This window comes from Perissodus microlepis, chromosome 7, assembly GCF_051167445.1.
Source record: "Perissodus microlepis isolate ML-2025 ecotype Zambia chromosome 7, ASM5116744v1, whole genome shotgun sequence".
Lineage (NCBI taxonomy): Eukaryota > Metazoa > Chordata > Actinopteri > Cichliformes > Cichlidae > Perissodus > Perissodus microlepis.
In genome coordinates, this window is record NC_140467.1 from 9,396,729 (window position 1) to 9,412,954 (window position 16,226).

The following is a 16,226-nucleotide window of genomic DNA, read 5'->3' on the forward strand; positions in this document are numbered from 1 at the left end:
GAATGAAAGCCATCAGTCTGCAGACAATGAGAGCTTTGTCCAGAAATGCACTCTTTGCTCATTGGAATAAAAATGGCTAGGGTTTATAGTTGGATTTGGCAGGTGGGGAGAACGCTGTGTTCCGGTGCAGCAGTGCAGCATGAAAAAAATGACTTTGTTTGAAATGAGAACTGTTATGATCTCTGTTCCAGTTGACTTGATTTTCTTTCTTTTTTTCTTTTTGTGGACGGACTATGGTCAGCTGACCTCTGCTGGGTCTGAGTTTACTACTTTTTGTGGACTTACATGAGCTGTCATGGTTATTTTCTAAACCCTAACCAGAATCACCTTTATAAAGTACAGAATTGGAATTTGGCAAGCAAACTTTATCAGCGTAACTGACTCGTAAAGCTTAAAACTTTGCCCCCAACCAAGGTTTTAAATGCATTCTGGGCGTGGCTGTAGTTCAGGTGGCAGAGCAGCTCAGCCACTAACCAGAAGGTCGGTGGTTCAATCCCAGGCTACTCCTTGTCTGCATGCCAAATATCCTTGGGCAAGATACTAACCCCATGTTGCTCTCCGATGCATCCATCGGAGTGTGAATGTGTATGAATGTTACTTAGAAAGCACCTAGAAAAATGTGCTTGGGTGAATGCACAAGTTGTGTAAAGCGCTTTGAGTGCTCAGAAAAGTAGAAAAGCGCTATATAAGAACCAGTCCATTTACCATTTTTCCCCTGGTAGTTATATTCACAATACTATGCTTACTTTTGCAGAATTATCAAAACAAAATTATGCAAAATAATCTAAATTATATTTGAATTCTGAATTAATTTAGTGTCAAGTCTCCTATATTGTCTCCTACAAAGAGCCTTTCAGTGACCATGGATACACTATCATGCCCCAGTGCAACACAATCACTGTAAAATGTACTGCAAAATACACAGTTTAGCTTGTGTTTAATGTCCTGTTTAACTTTTATATGATATCATATCATGTCTGTATGAAGTAACCAAATAACTTTGGCAACTCATCATTTATAAAGCCACTGTGGGATTAAAGCATGAATTACGACATTATATGTATTATATTTCCAGTGAAAAGTCTCTTGCTGAGCATTTCCTACCTTGAATAAATAACATAGTTTTTGTCTCCTGTTTTAAACAGAAGCAATTTTTTGTTTGTTCATCTTTTTTGAAATGTTACATTTAAAATCACCTAAACCTAAAAAAAGAGAAGAAAATAAAATAAGTAAAAGTTAAAATTACTCAATTTAGGCTTCCTCATCCTGCAGTGCTAGTTAAATGCTGAAGTACCATGGATAGAACTTTATTGATATTTGTATTAAGAAAGAAAGAATTAAAGAATGTATACAACCAGGGACATGTACTGATTTAACTTAAGGACTATTAGACTACAACCCATAAAAATAATCTCACTTGACACTGTATTGTATTAAACAGTTGGCCAGATTTAAAACACTCATTAGTTGAAGAGGTCAAAATACTGGTGCTGATCATTTCAGCCTATTTTGCCCCTGAGAATTGGTACTGTGATTCAAACCTTATGTGAACTGCTGCATTAATTAGACACTAAAATATAATGAACATGCAAACATAAAAACACTAAAATCAATATGATTTATTGAGCTGCAGTTCTGTTAATATCATCAGCCTCAGACTGGATATATCAGTACGAGTAAATGAGTCACCAGTCTGCTTTCTAATTCATTATGAAACAATATGAAAATGCAGTAAGGAGTTTAAATCACTGATGCACCTAATTTTCATTGTCAAAATTTTGCTATGCCTGATTTGTAACTCCCTGTTTCCAAAATTATTTCCCCAGTGTAAAATATAATTAAAGCAAGTTATAATGAAATCGATTTAGAAAAAATGGTCAATTTTAAGTGACATTTTTGTTTATAAGTATGTTTCTCATTTTTGTGCAATTGTGATTAAAACATTTGGGACAACTGGAAAGGTTTGAGCAAATTGTGATGCAGCCTGTGATGCAGATCTCTCAACCAGACAAAACATTTGCTGCAAAAAACCAAACAAACAACAACAAACAAAAATATTAATTTAAACTACAGTTTAGTGTTGTTAAATGTGAAGCAGCACAGTCACAATGAACTTTTAACAAATGTATTCCTGCCATTAAATTCAGTATGAGCATAGGATTTTTTAAAAACCAGAACATCTTAGTTTCATGATTTCACACTGTGTAACGTTTATATTGTACTATTTAAAAATAAATAAATAAATAAATAAGGGAAGAGATATGTTTACCCTGTTTATAAATCATTAAGAGTTTGAGTGCAAATGTTTTATTTTTTTCTTTTATTTTTGCACAACAGCCAGTTGGCTAAATTGGGCACCAAAATAATCAAAATTATTTGAATTTTTTTCTTTTACATTTTGTTGCATTTTCCCAATAGTACTGCTGACTTAACAACATAAACTATGCCTGCTGTAGAACCCATTGCAAACAAATTACCAGTACCATCTATTGGAAGTAGGCATAGAAATTCATAAATTTATAGAGAGCCACAAAACCACTAAACCATATTGTAAACTTTGTTGTATAAAATTGGCTTAAATGTTATTTTTAAATAGTGTTTTTTTAAACTAACTTAAACATAATCATACACACCAGCAGCAACAGCATTAGAAAAACACGACCCGTCTCATATTTAGGATTCAATGTTTTGAAAGAAACACGCTGTATATTTTATTTAATTGTATCTCTGTTTGTAGATTTCCCTTTCACAATCCTTAGTGAATGAAAAGGGACCACATACAGCGGTTAAAGACTCCTATCAATATTTGAACAGCAGTAGCTGCAAGTTGTCCTGCCTGCGGGACTCCTGGGCTCCTCAGCTCCGTAGCATGTAACTTATTATCTAGTTTTCTTATCTTACCTAGTAAGATCTTCCACCAATCTCTAAATGAAAAAACATATGTGTTTCCACTTAAAATAAATTGTCCTTTGGATAATTGTAGAATCTACTGTAAAATATATAAGGGCCTTGAGGCAACTGTTGTTGTGATTTGGTGCTGTATAAATAAAATTGAACTGAACTGAATTGAATAATACAGTCAAGAATAAATATAACTCACATTTAGCCATAAGACTGTTCATTTGCCTTTTGAGAGAGTTCACAAATAGGCATAAATATATGTTGATCATCTTGCATTCCTCCAGTCTTTCCGTGGTGTCGAATCACTGAGTGAATTCAGCCCACAGTGTGGGAATCGGTATATCCTGGTGTGAGTCAACTCTCCTCAGACTGTGGGTCGATGGTGCTGACTGAGCCAGGACAGCTAATAAATCACCTCCTGCTGTCCTAAAATGGCGGGGTTGTGATTGGGAAGGGAGCCGTGAGCAAGGGTTAATGAATACAGGCCACATCGATCTGCTTCCACCGGCCTTCTCTCTCACACCATCCACTGCTCTACTCTCAGGCCAAATGCTGCTCCAGCACTTTTATGACCTGCCACACTAAGCACGGGCTGAGTTGCGAGGAATACACAGAGATAGGAAACATCGAGCACTAGTAAAATGCAACGGTAATGGTTAATACCATCGACTAATTACAAGTTTTAGCTCAGGTGGTAGCTGTAATTACTAAATGAGGTAAAGCTGTGTGGTTCAAAAAGTTACATAAAAAGTTAAAGCAAAAAATTTTAACAAGAGCATTATGCATGTGTTATAATTTCTGCATATTTGAATATGCATGAGTATGCCAGGTTCCAAATAATGAAAAGCATGCAAACCTTTGTGCAGACACTTATGAACTCTCTAATTTGTTATCAGTTTGCTGTGACTGTGCGTCTATGCTAGGTCAAAATATTGAATATGCTGGCCATGTGAACAATAACCAAAGTAACTGCATAACATACTGTGTCTGCACATGTCTGTGTTAGTGTCTGAAGCCTTAGTGACTGGTGGTGACTGAGGTAGTGTTAGCGTTAGCGACTTGCAGTAGCACAATTTGCATCAGCCTATCAGAGTTTTTAGCAACAGCATATCTGTTTGGTGCTTGACCTAGGGTTCAGCTCGCAATGACTGTCTCCATCTTTTAACCCTGCAAAAGGAGCAACTGTTACCAGTCATCATCTTTCAGTCCACATTAAGTTAAGGGCCTTTTATAGTCTGGTAAGAGCAGCAGAGTTAATGAAGTGACAGCATTGCTACAGATGACTTGAAGCACATTCAGAGCCACCTAGTGTCATAACTTGAACCTTTGGTGATGTTCGGAGAACCCTCATAGACTGATTGGGCACTACATTTACACTAAGTCACAAACACTTATGCATCAATAATTAACGTTATGCAACAACCAGTTTGTCCACTAGGATGATAGGAAGTTGTTTGCTCAGTACTGACCTGACACATTGTTGTCATTCTGGTATATGACCGCCAGCTTTTAGGCCAACAAATATTTGCACATTCCTCTTATCTGTGTCTTGCACTGCCCAAGACATTTCATGGACTGTATTCCTTGTTCTGAGACTCTCTGCAGTACTGAGTCTTGTCTGTCTTTAAAACTCGTAAATAGCTTTTTTCTCTTTGGGGTAATACGGGCCAGAATATTGCTCCCATTTTCCATGCAATGACTGATTGTAACGGGGTGGAGTTTAAAGTTTGACAGATCTTGCATGAGAAGAGGGATTAGCCATGTGCATGTTTTGTAATTCAGGGACTACCTCAACAAATATTTAAGAAAGATCTCTGACACAGCTTTAGAAACCATACATGTATGCCCAGCTGTGACTGAACACATCAGAGGATAGCTTTGTGTTTCTGATTACTGTACATTCTAGTAAGGTTTCCTGCGTGTTTCTATGTTTGCTTCAGTAAGCAAAAGCATATTTTTTAATCAAAGTTTTTCCATGTAGTGCTGATATTACCATAATGGGATGATTTGTTATGGATATGCTCAGAGTTGTTTAGCTCTCTTCTCAAGATTCCTTATTTTTAATTCTTTGAAGATTTCTTTTGAAAACGAGATTTTAATCTCTATGAGACTTTTGAATTGGATAAATAAAGGATAAACAGAACAGAAACAGAAAAAAACAGCAAGTGGTCCTTAAGCGGATATGCAAAATAAAATGTCTAACAGTATATGTTAGTAGTAGGTTTAAAATATAAGGCTACTGACTGGCCTGCATTAAGAAAAAGAGCCTACAAAATAACAGAATAATGAAGGCAATAATGACAGTGCATGACAAAAGAGATCAATACATCTGTGATCAGTGGGGAAATAGTTTCTGATTTACACACATATTCGCCTCATTAGCCACTCATGTCATTAATAACTATGAGCCAAAAACAGCTTAACAACTCATAGCTGAAGTAAATTATCTTGGAAAAATGGTGCTTGTCCAAACCTGATATAACTTTGACAGTTATTGACCAGTCACTTATTATATGTGTGTTGGACATAATATAAATGTGCAGTGCAAAGACCTGAAAAACTTTGACAAGAGCCAAATTATTAAGGAATGGGTGGGAGCACCTCAGTGACAGCACATTTTGCAGGGAGCTCCCAGTCAGCAGTGGCGAGAACTGTTTACACCAACAGAGATCTAAAAAGAGCTCAGCTCTGAACCAATGACAATGTGTTGGAAAATGTGCTGGGCTTTTCACAAATTGCTGTGTCTCAAACTCCCAACTTCCAGATTATAAAGGCTCTGTTGCTTATCCAATGGTGCCAGAAACGACAGAGCTCCTGCAGATGTATATTAGGTGTGGGCAGTTGTAGTATTTCTGGTGTGCACATTGTCAAAAACAAAACACAGACTCTTTACTTAATTCATTCCTGTATAACAGACCCTATTATTTATTTTGGGGTCTAAAATGTCTCTAAAAATATTCACAATCTCTTATTTGAAGGATAATAATTAAATAGATAACTATTTTTTAAAGGGGTTAGGGTTAAAATGTAATGATGTTCTAACAGTGTAAGTTACAGCTAACTACACTTTCATCAGCCTGCTTATGATGTACTGCACACTGTATTTTTATTTGCAGATGGCAGTTAATTCTGGACCCAATTTCACATATTCATAGGAATGTATTCAGCAACTGTGAATGACGTTAGCCTAAAAATATGAAACAATATAAACAGATTAAAAAAAAGAAAAGAAAAAAACAGACAGATGACAAGAGAACCATAATGACATCAGGACACAACATCATATATTCAGTGTCCTAACTGACCTTTCTCTGGCCTCTGTAATAGCATTAACACAGCAGTTAAAACCATGGCCATCAATTATCTGACCATCCTTGTTTGCACCATCCTTAACTAATAGTTTATCATTTCCGCATGCCACTCAACATACTCTTCCTCTCTCTCTATTTCTTTTTCACCTCCAAAGTTCGCTTTAAATCACAACATCTAATGGGAATAGAACAGGCGCATGAGCTGCATTTGGCACATTGTTGAAATTCTTTTCCAAGCTACCTGGCTTGTTACCTCTAGAAACACAGATGCGAGTGAGTTTTTTTTCCAGCCTTTGTTTTTTATCTGTTATTCCAGCCCTCTCAAAGTCATTCTTTGATGCATAAAACAAAGTGAGATATAAGTTTCATTTATTCCCTTTGTTGCTCATACAGTGGTTTTACTCCTAAATATTGTAGGGCGATGAAGGACAGACATGATGGTTAAGTTGATGGCATTGGCCTCACTCCTTACAATTTTGTGATGATAAAAATATAACAAATATATATAACAAATATATATAACAAATATATATATATAAATAAATAAATAAAACACAAAAATAAAAAATGACATACAGTGTGCATACATTTTGTTGCTGACATGTACATAGCAGTGATTTGCTTAACACTGTAAAGCAAATCACTGTAAGACCCATACCCATGCGTACTGTATCCATGTGCTTTCAGTTTTCTGAAATGGAGCAGATAATTGTTTTTTGCTTATGACACGAAGAATTAGAATAAAACTGTTGAAATTGAAATGGATCCACTCTTTACTATTTTATTAATAACTATCCAAAAGATAAAGCTGAGCATTATCATTTATTTAGTGTGATATTTTATTTATGTTTACATATGTTAAACAGGGGACCACATATAAACACAAACATCAAACCTTTAGTATATTTATGTAAATTACAGCTTACATCCATTTAATTTATTTATGATTTTTTTTCCTCATTATGGTTTAATACATGCGCAAGTTTGTCAACAACGTCTTAACGCGATAAAATGTTACGTTTATTTTCATAAATTGGAATCGACTGTACCTTTTTGCAGGTATGGTGCCCAACAGCAATGTGCATGTGTAAGGATGGGGAGGAAGAGAGAGGATGTGGTCATTAACCAAAGGCAGTGAGGGAGATTCCTTCTCCTGCATTCAAATGATGCTTAATCCAACACTATCAACACGCCTCTCGTACCTCCTACTCCTCACTCATAATCCTCATCTTTCTTTTGCTCCTGCTCTTGTGCCATTTTTCTTAGGAGACTACAGTGCAGTACTTTCCCTCATCCGTCTCCCTCATTCTTCTTCTCTATCCCTATTTATCTCATTTCTCTCCTCTTTCTATAGGCTCCTTTCCCCTATTTCACCAAGGACATGAATATATCTCCTCCTACCCAGCCCCATCCCCCCCCACTCTCCCGGTAAGTCTCTTTTCCTTCTATCTGTCTGTCTTTCTCTCATCATTCCCAGAGATAACTGCGTGCAAGCGCTTTCATCTTTCTCCTCCCTGAAGAGAAGACTGCCCAGCCGACAGAGAAGCATAGTCAGCGTTTCAGTCCTTTATGATGTCACAACCCCCCCGATCCAATACCCTCACTTCCAAAACACCCACACACATAATACGTCCACACAAGTGACACAATAAGAAAGTCAAACCCATCATAAGAAAACAACTCTGTTTATTTCCCCCTTATGGCATCAATAACAAGTGAGGAAAACACTCCTAAAACTGTGCCTTACAAGACGGACAGCTGCATCTCCACTGGAAAACTCTGGTGCACTGTTTCGCTGATGAGACAGAGATAAAGAGAGAACTAAAGAAACTCTAAAGTTAACGTAGAAAGTCTGACCATTTGTCTCTAAATCATAGATCGGAATGCATTTTTAATTTTTAACAACTGGTTGTGAAGAGCTGTGTCTAGACAGATGGCAGGAGAAGGGACGACTGGCACAGGTAAAGTGATCCAGAGAGCGAGAGGGAAGAAGGACGGCGAGGGACAGAGCATGTGAGAAACTCTGACACAGAAAGAGAGAAAGAAAGAAAGAAAGGAGAAAATGGTTATTGTGAAGGGAGGGAGATGGGGGAGGAGGGGAGGTTGTATGTGTTAATACACAGGAACACTGCATCAAACCAATGCACTGCTCTGAGGCTGGCTGAGCAGCTATGAGGAGTGCGTCAGCAGTACATTCACGTTCCCACTGAAGGACAAAGGGAGGGGGCAGAGCGAGCATCTTAGCTGCCTGCAACACCGACACACATCGAAGGGGGGGAATAGAGAAAAAAGAGAGATTGGAGAATAAACAAGAAGAGGAGATGTGGATTAGAATGCTGCTCCTGCTGTTTCTCTGACGGTGGGCTGCCTGTTAGAGCGCTCGCGTGCCTCTCCATCTCTCTCTCTCTCTCACACACACACACACACACACACACTCTCCTTCGCACACTCTATCTTTTTCTTGCTCTTGATCTGTCAGTGGTTCTCTCATTCATTCTCTTTCGGGCTCTCTTTCCCCTCTCTTTCTCTCTCTCTCTCTTCTACTCTGGCTACTGCAGTAGTCCACCAGCCAGCCGCAAGTCTGACAGCCACACACATGGCTAACTGCCACAACTTACTACCTCAGTCCTGGAGAAAAAACTAACAAAAAAGCAGGCAGAAGACCACTGCAGGACGCAGCCTGGGGGACAAAGAGCAAGCGGAGAGAAGGATCCTCAACACCATTCTCTGCTTATGGATACAGATACGGAGCCCACTTCCACACACATCCTTCAAGCGTAATCCTCTCTGCATTCTCTCATTGCAGAAGAGGACAAGAGTGCTCTCTCTCTCTTCCGACAGCCTTTTGCGAAGCTCCAACAGTGCCGCGTATCCTCTTCTACACCCCCCACACAGCGCCACCATCTCTCCCACCACCCCCAGCCCCCCTCCCCCCAGGAGGAATAGACGGATTACTGCTAGCTGTGCACACAGCAGCCTGCAGCTGCTCTGACCAGGGCCAGCCCAACATTGGGAGGAAGCAAGAGGAACACAGAGGAGGAGAGGAGAGGAGAGGGGGATGACTGTGCCGGGAGTTCTTTAGCCTTTTTCTGTCTCTCAGTCTCTGTCACAACAGGGCTAATCAGCGACCGACAAGCCCTTGGCAAAGTCACAGTGAGGGAGGTCTCTCACCCAAACAGGCGACCAGCCGGACGAGCCAACACATGTATCAGGACCTGACAGAACTGAGGATTTTTATTCATTTCACTTGGTCACTTCTTCTCTCCTCTTCTGTCGTGTTTAACTGCGTTATGGATCATTGTGATTTATCTATAGTGCAGCTGCATTTTGGAGTCTGCTGCCTGGCAGAGGGACAGTTGGTGGGGGCAGAAGGAATCTGGGCACCTGCTAAGCCTTCATGGCCTTACTGCTGTCTGTGAGTGTTTTCCATGCTGCTCTCAGTCTTTAATATCAGGAGCCATTTTGTACCCTTGGCTAATAGAGGGCCACACTACTTTCTTAAAAAAGGAAAAAGAAGAAACCATCTATCTCATGCCATTCTGTGGAAAGGAATTACACATGAATGCTGTATGTGACTGTTGTGCTTAACATTTGGAAAGAGGCAAAAAGGAGGACTTTCAAACTAATGAGGTACGTCACTGAGACTGTTACTCAACCTATTTCTTACATTGCTGCATTGCTTTTCTTCTGTTTCTTCTCTTGTATTAATCTCTCTCACTCTCTCTCCTTATCTGTCCTCCTTTTTTTCCCTTCATTCCCTCACACAACAATTTTGATGCAGCATCTCCCTGCACTGTCGATGGAACTTTGGAGCTTTGAGTTGCTCCAGCCAGGCTAGGGTGGTCTGTCGTTTGGTGTGTGCCATATCCCCCCACCATGCAGAATAATGAGCCCTCCACACCATGAGTCCTCTGGGCCAGGTTAGTGTGCAGCCTACCTGGAATGCAGCCCTGCTCGCCGTGCTTTCCCTCATGGTGCCTGCCTTCACTATGTGCCAGTCCACAGGCCCTGAGTTCGGCTCAGCTAAGCCACAGAACTGTCCAGGTGTGTGCTCCTGCACTAACCAGCTCAGCAAGGTGGTGTGTACCCGCAGAGGGCTGATTAGGGTTCCTCCTAACATCCCAGCCAACACCAGGTACCTGAACCTAATGGAAAACAGCATAGAAACCATACAGGCAGATACATTTAGACACCTGCATCACTTGGAGGTACTACAGTTGGGCAGGAATGCTATCAGGCAGATTGAAGTGGGGGCCTTCAATGGTCTAACCAGTCTCAACACCCTGGAGCTGTTCGACAACAGACTGACAGTCATACCTAGTGGAGCTTTTGAATATCTATCAAAGCTTAGAGAATTGTGGCTTAGAAACAATCCCATTGAGAGCATCCCCTCTTACGCCTTTAATCGTGTCCCCTCACTCATGAGACTGGACCTGGGAGAGCTGAGGAAGTTGGAGTACATCTCAGATGGCGCTTTCGAGGGCCTTCACAACCTGAAGTACCTGAACCTGGGGATGTGCAATCTGAGGGAGTTTCCCAATCTTTCACCATTGGTGGGATTGGAGGAGTTGGAGATATCAGAGAATGTTTTCCCTGAACTGAAGCCTGGAGCATTCCGTGGCCTCAAGAATTTACGTAAACTATGGATTATGAACTCGGCCATTACTATGATTGAAAGGAATGCATTTGATGACATCACAGCCTTGGTGGAGCTTAATTTAGCCCACAATAACCTGTCATCTCTCCCCCATAACCTCTTCACCCCCCTGCAGTATCTGGTGGAGCTACATCTTCATCACAACCCATGGCGATGTGACTGTGATGTAGTGTGGCTCTCTTGGTGGCTCAGAGAATACATTCCCACAAATTCCACCTGCTGTGGACGCTGCCACACTCCAGTCCACATGAGAGGACGCTACCTGGTGGAAGTTGATCAAACAACCTTTCAGTGTTCAGCACCATTCATACTTGATGCTCCAAGAGATCTTAACATTTCAGCAGCGAGGGTGGCAGAGCTTAAGTGTCGCACAGCTGCCATGAGCTCAGTACGATGGCTTCTCCCTAACGGAACTGTTTTGACCCATGGCTCGGCTCATCCAAGAATATCTGTCCTTAATGATGGAACACTTAATTTCTCCAATGTTCTCCCATCAGATACAGGTGTTTACACTTGCATGGTGAGCAACATGGCAGGAAATTCCAACGCCTCGGCCTACCTAAATGTCAGCAATGCTGAACTCAATACATCTAATCTGTCCTACTTTACCACTGTAACGGTGGAAGTTTTGGCGCCCACAGTGGAGGAGACCCCTAAACCCAAGCCCACTGTCCCTGCATCACCCTCTGTATTTCAACCTGTCTTTATCTCCACACCTACTGTGCTATTTCAAAACACTCAGACTCCAAGGCAGGTATCAATTCCCACTGCCAGAGTCCCTAGTGAGCCAGCTGCCAGCCTGGATGAGGTGATGAAAACCACCAAAATCATTATTGGGTGTTTTGTTGCTGTTACCTTGCTGGCAGCTGCCATGTTAATAGCGTTCTATAAGTTGCGCAAGAGGCATCAACAGAGAAGCACCGTGGCAGCAGCCAGGACCATAGAAATCATACAGATGGAGGAAGAAGTTCCTCCTGTTCCACCGCCCACATCTGGATCTAGTGGCTCTGATGACACAGGTTTAGTACTGCCTACACTGGTGGAACACAACAGCAACACCTTTAAGCCTGGGTATGTGTCCTCCTCATCCCGCCAGGGCGGTTATGGTGCCCATTGGACTCAGAACAACTCTCTTCACCGCTCTGTTAGACAGCATCACAGCCACATCAGCACCATTGCTGATCCCTACGTCATTAAGACTACTCATGGCAAGGACAAGGTTCAAGAGACCCAAATCTGAGTAACGCTCCCTATGGATTTATGTCTGACTCTGTCCGAACCTCTCCCCTCATCTCTGCTCACCAGTCCATGCAATAGAATGCACAAAGAACAGAACGGTAACTTTCTTTTGTACAGAAGTGCAAAACAGAGACATTTTTTGTTTCTTGTACATGCCTATACATAAGTATATAAATATGAAAAAAATAAATAAATATATATAAATAAAACTACCGTCAGGCAGTGGTGAGACATGCAAATTATATTAGAAAAGAAAGTAATTTGAAACTATTTTCTAATAACTGGTGACTTCTATTTAAAAATGGATAATTAATTGCTTTTTTTTTTTTAAATGAAAAAAGGAAAGTTGTGATGTCTAGCATAGGAAAAGAGGCATTAGTTTGTTTTCGACCATATTTAGGAGGCAGTAAGAAGCTCTTTGCAAAGGCACCAGTTTCTAAATCCAGCCCCAAATGGAAGCTCCAGTTTTAACTGTGCCAAATATTATATGCAATAAAATGGTATTTCCAAACTAAGGAGTTTAAAAACACGCAAAGCAAATTCTAGATAGATACAAACATTTGTCCAATAGCAGCATAATGGCACAGATAGATTGTGCTGTTCAGTAGCTATCAGCCAAATGCTTTTGGACTGCAGTGAAATTCTGCAGCTAAGGTTTAACCCTCTGTTCGCTGGAGTTCAGCTGCGTTTATTTGACAGTGCCAGTGCTTCTTAGTTGTAGCGTATCTAAACATGTTTATTTAGTGTGCACATGATTCCCCACTGGTTTAACTGGCAAATGTGGAATGCAGGCTAATAACAGTTGTTGCAAATATGTTGTTCTGTTATTGTTTGCATTTTGTATTATTTTTTTCCCTTAGGTTTTGACATGCTTCTTATTGGCTTGTGTAGTGTTTAGGGCTAATTTAGTAATGCATTACAGCAGTTGCCTGACTTGTCTCCGCAAGGGCTCATTCCGATGCTAATTTTTCAAAGGAACAGACATGTGGTGAAGTGATACAGGGCTTTGCTGACCATTCTGCTTTTGGAGAAAACAAAGAGGGTTGAGTTAAAACAAAATGAATGTCTGATGATACCGGGACTTTTCCATGGACTACATCGAAAAATTACTTTGTGTTTCTTTTTCTTTTAATGTTTTATTTTTAGCAACACTATTTTTATGGAGAGACAAAGGAGGCTATGAAAAATAAAATCTTTGGTTTGTATTTCTCTAATCAGAAACACTTTCATCTAATGTTTTTCTTTTCTTCTCTCTGAAAATATTTCCATTTGTGTGTAAGTTGTTTAATCGTAAAGGCTGGAGGTAGTATTGTAAATCGTATCTTAGCCAACACCCCCATCTTACGGTCCTATGCATTTACTTAGTGTCTGCATGAATGGGTCTTTAAGTAACTGGTGTACAATGCTGCATTATACCCCACAGTGGGGCTCTATGCAGGTCAGATAGGCTGTTGGTCTTTGATGCCTCAGCTTAGTTCTTAACATTGATTTCTCAGTGACTGTGAAGGGGAAAAATACATGTATCCCACAGTTCTACGGTTTGTGGGTTTCTTTTCCTTACGCATTCATCCGCTGGTCATACCTCTTACCTGAATGTGTCATTTATGGAACAAAGAGAAATATATTGGGGGGTTTAATGATATGAGTCCAACATTATTTTTCTTCAGTAAAACAAGTATTGCATTCAAAATGCAGTCTCAATATATCACTTAAAAATGAGAAAGCAGGCATATTTTTAGTTTTGTTTTTGTTTTTTTCTTTTTGCAGATGCTGTATGTGTCAGTGCATTTCTGAGCAATCTGGTCTTGACATCACGCAGCTAAAAGGCCAGCTACCATAAATAAGCGTGGGCAGTCTGTGGTGACTGAAACGGCTTACCCATGATGTTATACTGTTGCTCTTCATGCAAACACTCATCAGTCCTCCTTATTTCATACTGATTTTGACAGATGCTGTTCAACCCTCCACATTTCTGGTCATTTCAGACTTTTATGTTGCAGTGAAAAAGTGCTCCTGCTGAGACTATTTAGGGATGAAGAGGAAATTAAAGTATGACCCTTTTGATAATTATGGTGCATGTTGAGTTGACAGGAACACCAATGCTTCATTTTAAAGCTCCAGGCCAGCCATCCAAGACACTTAATAATTGGTTTTAAAGGTACTGGGTGATGTAATATATAGATACTTAATTTACTATGACATTTACACTAACGTGACTGCATTACAGTTTGTTTCTGGTGCAGTAAAAGAAAACAGGAACAACAGCTATGCATGGTTTGAAATATAGATTGATTGAGGATGAGTTTTCTAAAGATAAACTCTTGTAAAAGGAAAATTTTTGAATTATACATATTGTTGCCTCTCATCCAAAGTCGAGCCTTTAGCCCCCTGTGACCCTGAAATGGATAAGCGGTTAAGAAAATGGATGTATGTAAACAATGCTGTACAATATGTTGCAGGTGTTGATTAAATACCTCCAAATTTTTTGAAGGTTTTCTAAATTCTCAATGGACAGTGAGGCGCTTGTGTTTTCTGGCAGCACACCTGACAGTGTCCAGGTAAGGAAGGGCCTCAATAAGCAGATGCAACTCAACTGTTTCTTCAGTTTCCTCAAGAAAATGCAAGGACGATGGACTACTGAATATTCAGGTGCCAAACAGAATGTGGTGGCTGTTTTTTTGCGCTGGCAAAACAGAGTGTTCTTGGTTGTTAGAGTATGTGTGGGTTGAAAAAGAGCAGACTCTTATTATTTCCCCCAGCACAGCATGGTTCTGTGGCCGTGCTAGCATCTTCATAAGAGGCTACTGGCTGTTTGCAATGCCTTTAATGTGCCTGATAACCAGGCACATATAAACATTGACAACTACTTCCTTTCTTCTTCTTTTCTTCCTCCTCCGTCTCTTCAGTGTTAAGAGCAAAAGCAGAGGAAAGTCAGAAATCAACTTAGTACTATCAACTATTCAGTCAGTTTGCTTCCCTCTTGCTGTTTTTTTTTTTTTTGCTGTATGCTGCCTTGTTGTAAATAAGATCGGAAGATGGCGTGCCATAACTGCTGCCATCTCTGACTGTTTTTCAATTAGTGATTCAGTATGAAATAGATCGTGTTTGAAGGTTTATAGGCTCATCTGTTTGGTACACTGATCTGCATACGTCATTTGAACCCATTTGCTTTTTCCCTTCTTCTTCTTCTTTTTTATTTACTAAAAGGTTAATGATAAAGTCAAATATATGATTACTTTTTTTTAAGGAAGCAGCGTGTCACTAGCTCTTGCTTTACACTTTGCAGGATATGGAGGTAAGTAAAAAGAATCTGTAACTTGCCACCATATGGGTGGATCTTATTCCAACTTGATAAGATCTGCAGAGAAACAAGTAAAAGGCTAGGATACGGCTCTATGGCTTGCATTCTATAAGGTTGAGGGTTTGTTTGGAACATGTCCTTGAGCCCATAGATCCATATCTGTTGATGAAGTCTCTTGCAGAAAAAAAGTGTTGGTCAGGTGGCAGAAATGCTGCCACAGTCTCTCCATTGACTGATGCCTTTTTGTGCCCACAGAGGGATTGTAATGACCCTTAGAAGTGAGAAATTGTTAGGACTCATCCCTCTCTCAACACTTGATTGGACTCTTTTATCATACTGCAAAGCTTTGGCCTGTGTCTTTGTTTTTTTTTTGTTTGTTTGTTTGTTTGTTTTTAACTAGGGCAGAATGTGCACATATTCAAAAGATTAAAAAATGTAAGGGAATTAATAACCTTGAATCACATTGTCAAAATAATATGTACAATGTTTTGCAATTTCACTGGCTATTGGTTTTGGATCGAGGAAAAATGAATACTGTTAATACATCAAAGAGAAAATGTAAATGCAAGAGAAGACACAGCAGCTTATATACATATAACCAGATAAATCTACAGTTAGTTGACAAATAAAAGGCCAGTGCAAAAGTTTGATTTTCGGTTTTTTAGTTTTGCTAGATTGTATTTTGTGTTGCTGCAATTTTCCCACCAATTACCTTTTATGATTAAGCAAAGTACCGCAGGCACATTAAGCTAAGCCAATCATAAACTATATTTTCTGATTCAACTGCCAAGAAAATGTTGAAATTATTGATGAGCCC

The 16,226-nt window shown here is 39.9% G+C and overlaps 1 protein-coding gene across 1 annotated transcript; it reads left to right on the plus strand.

Annotated features, from left to right (window-relative positions):
- The first annotated feature begins 8,348 nt into the window (after nt 1-8,348).
- Nucleotides 8,349-14,616, plus strand: lrrc4.2 (leucine rich repeat containing 4.2). The gene is made up of 2 exons (XM_084933255.1): nt 8,349-9,842; nt 9,994-14,616. Exon 2 carries the CDS (start codon nt 10,115-10,117, stop codon nt 12,107-12,109), a length of 1,995 nt encoding a protein of 664 aa, XP_084789381.1. The 5' UTR covers nt 8,349-9,842; nt 9,994-10,114; the 3' UTR covers nt 12,110-14,616.
- Nucleotides 14,617-16,226: the final 1,610 nt, after the last annotated feature.

Excerpts from the sequence above, each read along its gene's own strand:
- lrrc4.2 (XM_084933255.1), top strand. The coding sequence starts at position 10,115 with ATGAGTCCTCTGGGCCAGGTTAGTGTGCAGCCTACCTGGAATGCAGCC.